Here is an 11,209-nt window from a genome sequence, read left to right as displayed (position 1 = left end):
TATACGAGCGCCATCAACGACGGGTCGTTCAGTCTCACATCCAACCAGGTTCTCATAGTTTCTATTAATAATATTTTTTATTAATTTATTTATTAATGTATTTATTTATTTATTTATTTATTTATTTATTTATTTATTTATTTATTTATTTATTTATTTGTTTGTTTGTTTGTTTACGCATAGGAGTCCATTATGTTTTGGTCTTTCTGGTTTGTATTGTTAGTAATGTATGTTTTAGTGTTGTTGGAGAAAATTCAGTACTGTCAGTCTTTGCTTCAAAAGAAAATGAAATTGGACTTACCATCGGGACAACCTATGTCATTGCAATAAACACTACTGTCATTACAACGACATTCATCACACCCCAGTATCCAAGAGTCGCCATGTTGATAAGTAATACCGGTTTCAGCGTCTATACACTCACGTCCACTTTGTCCATTTTCTAGAAATGAAACCAATACAGTAAACAATATTTAGAAACTATTCTCTTTTACTCGAGGGTAAAGCAGACTGTACTTTTCTTCATAGGGGCCGTTTCTGGAACTCTGAGTTGTATTGGCCATTCTCTCTTTTTAAAAATTAAATCCAATGTGAAAAGTTAAACCATAAATCATTTTCATCACACAGATGTGTTTACCTTATATATGCCTAGTTAGAATGTTAATTATACTTCGTGTATGCTTATTTCATTGTCATTGCATTATACATTCGATGGTTCGAATTGATAGCTACATATGTACCTAGTCCGGCGTGCGTTAACCTTTGCATATACAATTAATTTAATCTCGGATCATAAGAGTTACGTGGCATGAAGTTTCAATCATGTTGAGTTTATCACCATCTTGGAAATATAGCGAAAATTGAGATGCAGCAAATGAGATTTTACCGATTTATTCCTCAATTTATTATAATTCGATTTATTTTAATTTACTTATTTATTTTAAGTTATCTTTATTTCAATTTATTGATGGCATTTCTTGTTTATTATGAACTGTAAGGAAATAAATTTAGTTGAAGTCGTTATGGCAATTAACGTGGTTACTAGGTAATTCAACATATTTGTTGTCTTGGAAACAGTTGCCGTAGTGTAGCAGAGAGCTGTTACAGTCTAACATTACGATTGCAAAAAATAAAATATTTCCGCACATAGCAAGAATGTACTCTAAGATTACGAAGTATGCCACCAGCGGCGAAAGATTGTAACATCAGTATTTTGCATTCGTAACTGTCACTGAGGGCGCACGTCATGATGAAGTAGCCAGCGGGCTGATTAAAAATATATCTTAACTGCCTGTAAGTTCACTTGCTCTCTGAATGCGCAAGGAAGACAATCGAATATTTTTTTTAAGCGTGGATGAAATTTTGACAATACTTACTTGCTTTTTCTCCATTGCCAGAATTCGTGGTCAAAATGGGAGCATCAGTGTTAGATCGTGTCGTTTGTTCTCGCTTTAGTGGGATTGTGGTCCTATCACCGCTATGCTGTTCAGTTTGACTGGATCTCGTTGTCTGTGCCCTCGTTTCAGATCTGTGTGTAGTAGCAGGTAATACAGTTTCTTTCACAGTGACAGTTGACTGATAAAAGGACGATACAGTCGTAGTCAAACTAGGGCCTGGTGCGTTCGTAGTGCTGCTGATATCATCGTCTGTCTCTGTTGTCATAATGTCTGGTATCTTGTCTATTGTAGACATTGGTGAAGAATTGAGAAGACCCGCTGTTTCTGTCGATGCAAGACCTGATGTTTCTGTTTTCTGGGTAGTGTGTGTCGATTTTGTGGTCAAACCAGTAGGTGGTTCAGGATGTTGTGTTGTATCCTGCGTGCCAGTATTCTCACTGTTTGGTAACTGCACATTAGTATCTGCACTACTGCTAGATGTATCTCGCATTCCTGGTAAATACAAAAGTGGGTGTTATTGTACGAAGTGGTGTTTTTTCCCACATTCTTTAGGTTAGTTTATCTTGGCACAAATTTCAAGTGAAATCGGAGAAACCCACAAATTTAAAATATGTTTTGTACTAGAGCTTTTAAAAATTATATGTTTTTAAAAAAACCCCACAATTTCCTGTCATTAATGTTATTTCACAATATAAGAGCGCCCTCTCATATATGTTCAAAATATGTAAGCAGAGAACTTTACATTCCTGTAACTTGATAATATATTCCTATGTTGGACAAGGCATATGTACACAACAATTAAACAGTTTGAAACTAAAATTAGGTAAAAATATTCGGGAAAGAATTGTAATACAGTATCTTATTTTGTAAAAGATGGGACAACAAGTCACGCATGAATGTTACCGAAGCAGTGGTCTACCCCAGTCACCCTGGTTGAAGTATGTCACTGACAAAGGATTCCAATTCGAGTCCCCACCAATCGCATACAGATTAGGTATAATGTGGTAATATAACATTACGTGTGTTATCAATGCTAAGTTGAAAAAAAGTGTTGTTTTGTTTATCATTTTTATGGTATCGTCAAAGAATTAGAACTACATGTATTGTACATTTCAGGTTGTGATTTGTTTGTTACACTTACTAATCATGTATGCTGCGATGCCCCCAGCTATGACGAGTGAGACGACCAATAGGGAGAAACCAATGATCAACGCTTTTGATGAGGACCAGCAGAGTCTTCTTCGGATAGGTTGAAAGCGTATTTCCTTGGTGTAGGCAGGATGAGAAAACCTCCTGGTCTTGATTTCTCCCTCGGGAGTTGCATATTGATAGATAGGATCAGATGACGTCACTGAATTTTGAGAAGACGATCCACTTCCTGATGAGACGTCGGAGTGTTGTGAGATGTTGTCGTAGGCGGCGTTGTCCATCTGCAAATAAAAACGTTTTCTCTGTTTAACAACTTATGACTTTAAACCATGACAATCGAAACGTCGTCTAGTTCAACAAATATCTTACTAGCAGATTTGTTATGTTATCAGATCGATATCGTCACATTATAGAGTGTGACAACAATCTATCTCAATAAACATAGCAATGTTAGTACGACTTTGTTTTAGCGAACTAGCCGACCACTTTTTCAGGTGCTATGGTTTTCTTTGTTGAATCATCGGTGAGCTCAAATAAAACGGCCGCTTCGATTCCAAGGTGACACCATTTACAAGACCGTGTGTGCTTTGACAACGACGAGTTTCATTCTCTTTTAATTGATATACAACAGTGGTTGTGATAATGAATCAAATACACCTATCAATCTAGTCACCTTGACCGAGCTGAGGTCAACATAGTTCAGGCAATACATACGGAGACTTGACCGGCACGTCTTCGATGATCATGAATTGCAGAAAAAATATGTGTGTGCTAGAGCCTCCGTCCGTATCGTGTATAAGTTCTCTGTAGTTCAAACAGGGCTGCTATTTTCAAGTAATTCTGTGAACATACATTTGATACTATCTGCAACGAAATTTGCATTTAACCTAGTTGCAACCTTCATCAACTATCAAAGACACATTCACTAAAATTACTCAATCACTTTATCTGTTGATTAGTGGTCAATGTCATATGTACCTAGTGTAATGGCAAGTTTAAATCTCTGAGTGCAAGTTTGGTTTTGAATTTAGCACCATGTTAAAACTGAACGAGTTGTAACTGGAGTACTGTAAGCGTCATTTTTCGGCTGACAAATGTTCAAATATTAAAAATCCGACATTTGTGGAGCTGATTTGTAAGTGTTGACCCAAAATTCAATTTGATTTTATTCATCGTGTATACAGGCACACAAATTATGTTTACCCACAGGTGATGCAATACGGTTAAGTGTATTATATTACATGTAATTTATTGTACTTTTTTCGGAAAAAAACAAACAAGAGTTCCTATTGCAGCTAGTTTTAAAAAAAACATAAGAATGGTATAATGTGTGAGTATAGTGTAGTGTTGACACATAAGAAATTCACAGTATTGCTTGTTGCACTGTGACTTCACTCGCTACACGCATGAAAGTAAAACCAAACCCACTGTGTATATCAAGCAATATTTTTATATTTCTTTGATGGTTGTTTACATACGTACGTACGTACGTACGTACGTACATACATACATACATACATACATACATACATACATACATACATACATACATACATACATACATACATACATACATACATACATACATACATACATACATACATACATACATACATACATACATACATACATACATACATACATACATACACAACAAAACTATTTTATTTGCATTTGAATTGAATTTCCGCATAACAGCATACATGATAGAGGTAGTGTATTTCTACACAAGGAGGTGACAGTTATTATATATTGAATCAAAATTTTAGGGAGCCAAGTGAGGATGGGTACGGAGGAGCGTCACGTGTTATGGAATACTGTCATACATGTATTGTGCTATGATCATGTCCCCCTTCCCCCTGCAGTATAGTACTCGGAATACTAAACAATTTCTCACATTTAAATCAATATATGTATGTTTCTGCCGTCGACAAGAACCATTCGAGATTTCATCTTGCCTCATGTGTACTAATTCTATGTTACTGAACAACGCCGGAAAACGTTATTTTCACTACACTACACTACACTACACTACACTACGCTACGCTACACTGCACTGCACTGCACTACACTACACTACACTACACTACACTAAACTGTACACTACACTACACTACACTACACTAAACTGTACACTACACTACACTGCACTGCACTACACTACACTACAGTACACTACACTACACTACACTACACTACACTACACTACACTACACTACACTACACTGCACTACACATTCTTGCAAACCAGAGCTGTTATTTTTTTCCGCGACACTGCGTCTTGGACGGTGCTGTAAAAGAGGCTGTGGTTTACCACGATGTACACCTGCACTGCACTGGAATGTGAATGAAATAAATCCGAAAGTCGACAGTGTTGTCACGCACCTCATGAGTGATTTATCAAAGGAACATTCCGTCAGTGAAAGGTGCCTTTCAAGTAAATGTACCTAACCTTTCAACGTCTGTGTTGTTCTAAAGTGTGTGACCTTTATTGTGACATTTGGTAGATCTAATGGTTTTAAATTGCACCTCTTTGCTTGGTCGAAAATCTGTGCTACGGTCCCATGCCCCGTAGCAAGGTTTCAAACTTTCCACTCTCAATAATTAGACCATGACCGCTTTGCATAGGTTCACTACAAGACCCCCCTCCCTGCTGACTGACTCTCGCGTCTTTTTTTATGCCCCATTCCTGCTTCAACACCCACAGACTAAATATTTATAGATAGGCTGTTATGTCTCTATTTCCAAATAGCGATCATTACAGTGATCATAGTATACAAACTTATTTTGAAGTGAAATAAAAATTTAGGGTCTAGAATTTTGTTTTTACTGTCAGTAGACACTTTGGCACAAATTGCCACCTTCACGAATCATAACCCAGGATGATGGCCTGATCAGACTACGTTACGCAACGTTTTAATGTATTTAGGATTCTTTTCAGTTACACATATCATTCACTGTACACAACGCTGATAACCACTACTAAAATTCCAAAGATAAGTCATCTTTGAAAAATCAACTTAATTAAATATGTCCTGTTTGGAACTGTCAGGGTTAAAAAAAATCACCTATATTACCCGATGGCCAATGTTTACATAAGGATATGGTGGGGGGGGGGGGCATTTTTATACAAAATGAATTACTGTTTCAAATTTCAGGACAGGTACTAGACATGTAATTGCATAATTTTATACACATTACGTACGTTGGGGTTGGGTGATTTAGAACTCGTACAACTGAAGGGGGGGGAGGTTAACTCACGTTGATAACTTCCATCGTTCTATTAGGTATGTAGAACGAGGGAGTTATGGTTCTTTCAAGCATGGAAGTTTCAAGCAACCAGCCATGCGCATCTGTTCCACCATGGTTCCACATACCCGCGTGCCAGTGAAGTCACGCACAATATCACAACGACCTTATTAATGACGTCGTTACTTCCGGGGTTATTTGCGACCAAGGAGTTCGGAACTCGAAACTAGTGTAAATTTACATGTTTACCACATTCATTCTGTGACAACTGCAAACAAAGCGCTTTACGTCACATTGAAGCTGAAAGCATCCCATAATCTCCTATTGTACTATATGTACGTGCCTATACCACAGCAATCAGTTACTTTAGTTCCTGTAAGTAATTAACGGTTACTTGGCAAGGCTTAGCGTGAATGTAGTTTTGCAGACTCATAGATTTCTCCAGTTTTTTCATTCTTGTAAGGATGAATTTCACTCTAGGTAATGAATGTAATTTCATAAATCGTGGGTTAGGAAGCTTTCAGTAATTACAAGGGGGGGGGGGGGGCGCATGGGAAATCAAGCCCAGTCTGTAGTGTAAAATGTGACCATCCCTCATGTCAATTTCCTTTCTCTAAAACAAGACCCTCCCCCTGTTCAAAAGTTTTAAGAGCATTTTTCAACTCTGCCTCTCTGTGGCATAGTGGTTAGAGCTCATGACTAGCAGTCATGTGGTCGTGGGTTCAGATCCCATTCGAGACCACCATATCAATATGGCAATATCTTACCACACTCCCCCCCCCCCTTTACTCCAGGTGAAACCATCTCCTCTCATCACACCATAATGTTCGAGCAATTGATTCAATGCATGGTTGTTAGCGGCGGAATGATATGTTCTGATATTATGATACACCGGTGGTAGCGGTGGGATGTGGTAGCAGTAGGATTTAGAACTGGTGGCTACAGCGGGATGCCAAGATCACAAAATAATGCAAATTTAGATGATGAAATGGATCAAAGTAAAACGTGATAGGCTCCCCTAATTTCATTTTCTAAAATATGCCCCCAAACGTTTTGTAAAAAGTGACCCCCCCTGTAATTCCCTCGTCCCTCCCCTTGTAATTATTGAAGGCCCTCTTATGGAAAGTCATTAAATTTCATTAAATTTCATGATGTAGCATCATATGAAATATATGCGATTGCCAAGAAAAAATCAAATTGAAAGTCTTTTCATCTTCATGATTGTTCTAGTATTCACTGATATGTATTAGGTGAACAAAAATACTTATAACTATTTATTTGGGGGAAATAAGCACTTTATGGAAATTATGGACATTGAATTTTTGCGTTTATTACATGACATTGTACATATCTATTGGTCCCATGAGGCAATGAGGAAACACTACTGGAACAATGATGACGAATAAAAGTTTCAATTTGATGTTTCTTGGCAATTCCACGATATTTACGAGATGTTAATTAAAATCATGAAAGGATTCGACAACACCCAAAGTTTACGAAAATGCCTTTACAATAATTTATTTTGTTTGAAACTAAGGAGGGGGAGCTATATATAAATTAAATTTAAAGCTGTGTGCTGTTCAGATAAAAGTATATTGGATTGTTTTGTCAAAAAAGATTATAGTGTCGAATATAATATCCTCTATAGTTTTGCAAACGTTAAATCTTAGATTAAACCCCCTAACCGAGTCTTAGGGTAAATGCAATCCAGTCTATCTTGAGTTCACTTTTAGTGTTTATGTATGAAGCCGTAGTCATGGTAACAGTAGTGTGGAAACAGTGAATAGTGAAGTCATTGTGCACGGGGCCAAGTAGGACTAGTACCCGGATTGATCGATGAAATGAGTGAGAAATGACGTGCCATGTTTTAATTCTAAAGGGCAGTGTAATCCTGTCAATGTCAAGAAAGCAGTCTTTGTTTGCAGAGTTTTCAAAATATTTCAAGCTTGTGTATTCTTATAGTACCGTTTACACACAACATCTACAACATGCCTCCGTTCCTCCGAAAGATAATCCACATGATTTATTGCAGCAGTTTTTCTGATTTTCCGAAACAAACAAAAGAAACTGTGGAAGGTACGCGGTTTGAAATACGATATTGCATAATGTTTTGACACACTACAGAAATTATGACGATTTTCAGTGTATTTTAACTATGCATGGCAAAGTTTTAACATGTATTCGTAGTATTTGCGACCAATCATGGCGGATAATACATTCTCAATTATAATAACTGATTTGCAAGCTGTAGCAAATATTTCGTAAGCCTAAACAAAACGAATTGGGACATTAAAAAATTAATTTGCAATCACAAAAAATTACATTACCAAAAGCAACGGCTATCACAGCATTTTCGCAATCGCAAACACAAATTAAATCACGGGTTTTGTAGAAAAGGTGTTCTAAAGAATCCATCAATCACATTGGAAACAGGGAAAAAACACTTTTAATTGAGCGACTTTTACTTGAACATGACTTTGATCTATTGAACAATTGTTTGAAACTTTGAATGCATAGCGCCTCATGTTGTGGAATATGGATTAAACGCTCAGCCTGATAGATAACTGCAGTCCTGATGACTCTCTCTGAACGGTGACACAATTAATAAATTAATAATTCTCTAAATGTCTGTTCATTATCTCTGCTCATTGTAAACTGGAGTTATAGAACATACTTGCATGTGCTGAATAGTGGGCCAATCTGTTGACAAAGACTGTACTTTACAGTCGAAAATTTCAGGTACAATTTTCAAGTTTGTGTTTGGAAAAAATGTTTAATTCGATGCTATGGTTTGCCAACACGGATGAATTTCCATTAACGCGCAGGCGCAAACTTTACCCTTCGACGTGCGATTCATCCTTTACATAAATCGCTAGAAATGCAATGAAACGAAACGAAGGTTCTTCTATCACGTGAAAGGGTTATAAGCGGACTCTGTCCCCTTTACATAAATGAAACACCATTTTTTTCATGACGTCATTTTGCATAGTCAGTAGTTTGCGACACACCTAGTTTATTTTCACAATTCAGCGGTATTGCTATTACTTGGATTTACAACCCGGATTTGTACTCTGGTTACACACAATGATACTTAACATGTCACAGATAATATTATCACATGTGCGTTGAATACACAACACCAAAATAGATGTTTATAAAAATATACATATAATTCGGGAGTCTGTGTAACATACGCCATAGCTCGTATGTACCGCTGGTCTAAGGCTACCATTCTAAATGGCATTTCAATTTCTAAAATAAAGGCCTTACGTACAAAACTTAGAACTCTGCTCAGCCCCATATACATCATGCTTGCTTCGTATATCATTAATTATGCTTCATATGTTGAATCTATGTTAATAACTAATAATGTTTTTGACATTCTTTAGCACGTGAAATAATTATGATGATCACATATATCTCGTTCTGTTTTCAGTATCTCGAGAATTAACTCTTCAATCTATGTCAATGACAATGATATCTCAGCACTTTAATAATGTAATTAGGACATATCAAAAATAAGCATTTACAGTAGTATATTTTCAATGTTAATATCACTGGCTGGAAGAAAACTAATACGGTGTAATGTTACATAAGCTAACTGGAATATCTGATTTGCCTTGAGGCCTTGACCTCAAGGTTTAATGGAAACAGAATGAAAATAAACCAAGTCAGTTATGGTTTATGGCGCTAAATTAAAGAGCGTGTTGATAAAAACTACTACAGTATTAGCGATTTTATCCAATGCGAAATGTCTGTCACATGGTAGGCTTAACCTAGTGTTCTTCACTGCAGGTGATTCGATTTATAGTGTTATTGCAGTGGGTTCTTATTTAGTGATTTTTTGTCATGACAAACCCGACGAATTTCGATGAATAATTAATCACATTGTAAATAACTTGATAGTTTTGGAGTATTTGATGACTGGTCAAACCTTCCACGCGATATCAGAGATATGGCCATGGGTCGTTAACAGCAATGGCAAGTTCTGTAACTTGCAGAAGCTTTAGTTGACTCGGACATAGAATATGGAGTTGCCTAAACACTGAACAGCGCAGCAAATAATGACCGCCTTTCTGGCCTTGCAGTGATGCTTGGTAAATTTAATCTTAGACCACTATATTCACACTGATATTTACTGAAAAGCTCAGAAAACAATGAAGTGTGTATCAATTGTTTAAACTGGGTATACCGGTCGAGTACAGTACGTCAAGAGTTCTCATTTTACATTTGTATATTATCGTTCACTGCAATCCAGATGATGCCCGTTCAATGTACACTCAGAGGACACTACTACACTGGTATATAACGAATATCATAATGAAATGCCAAAATGGGGTGGTGTAAGCGTAAATCGTCTTATCAAATCAGTATATAGCATATACAGTCGTACGCATAGTGATACACCGCTCTCACAATTTACATGTAATTCTTACACGGAAATAGAAAGCGCGTGATCAACAAGTTGCTGACTACTCGGAGAAATTCCCTTCTGAATCAGGCGATTTGTTCTGTTTTGTACGGTATGACACCTACCTCTTTCTCCGAATTAGCTATTTGTATATGAGAAAACTACCACTTTCACAACTTCATACAATCCATAACGAAATAGTGTGTGTTTGTGGAGAGAGATATTATTAGAAGTGGTGTCGTTCTAACACACGCATCAGAGTACTGCCACACATGGGGGTCATACGAGTATGTGCACTTTCTCTTCACGAGCGCGACATTGAATGTCGCTATGCGTACAATGCATGTACTTGCATAATAAAAGCGTAAATGTGAATATGCATGACGCAGAGCATGACGTGTATGCGACCCCAATTTGGGTCAACTGACTGGCAGCATACTGTAACTAGTATTCATTCGCGACGACAGGACACAGATATAAAGCTATGTCATTGAATGAGGTCATGCGCAAATGCGACAACTTTATTAAGATCAACGTCACCGCTACCAGTGAAATTACATGTAAGTGAGGTACATCTTTCCTGGTGGTAAAATTTCAAGGAGATATTTTACGAGTTTTGCCGGAATGGATTCCGGTCCGATTAACTGAACTTTGAGGCTGAAGAGACAGAATTGGACTCAAAAGAATCACGTTAGACCTTGTTAAGTACGAAATAACCGTAACCATGTGAATAACGTGCCCCCCTCCCCCCCCCCCATGCTATTAGAAACGCTACCGTACGTAATCAACCAAGAATTGAAATTCATTAAAAAAAATACAGGACCCCCAGGATAGGCAGACTGAAGTGTTACCATTCATTGTGGTAACTTGGCAACCCCGGATTTCGGAATCCAGAATCGAACAGCAACTGTCGCTATATAGTTATGAACATTTGCACTCTCCTCATTGGCATGAATGTCAAAATAAAAGAGATTAAATTGGTTTATAATATTATTATTGTGAA

The 11,209-nt window shown here is 37.2% G+C and overlaps 1 protein-coding gene across 1 annotated transcript in view; it reads right to left on the bottom strand.

The window, feature by feature from the left end:
- Positions 1-10,388, bottom strand: part of LOC144444940 (uncharacterized) — a 10,413-nt gene extending 25 nt beyond the window's left edge. Inside the window, exons 1-5 of the mRNA XM_078134492.1 lie at positions 10,332-10,388; positions 2,539-2,827; positions 1,377-1,889; positions 302-442; positions 1-61 (exon numbers count right to left, since the gene is read on the bottom strand). The exon at positions 1-61 is cut by the window's left edge and continues 25 nt beyond it. Coding sequence (XP_077990618.1) covers positions 1-61; positions 302-442; positions 1,377-1,889; positions 2,539-2,827 — 1,004 coding nt within the window. The 5' untranslated portion in view covers positions 10,332-10,388. The remainder of the gene's footprint in view (positions 62-301; positions 443-1,376; positions 1,890-2,538; positions 2,828-10,331) is intronic.
- Between the last annotated feature and the right edge of the window lie 821 nt (positions 10,389-11,209).

Source organism: Glandiceps talaboti, chromosome 13 (genome assembly GCF_964340395.1).
Source record: "Glandiceps talaboti chromosome 13, keGlaTala1.1, whole genome shotgun sequence".
NCBI classification, from domain to species: domain Eukaryota; kingdom Metazoa; phylum Hemichordata; class Enteropneusta; family Spengelidae; genus Glandiceps; species Glandiceps talaboti.
This window is presented reverse-complemented; position numbering and strand designations above follow the sequence as displayed.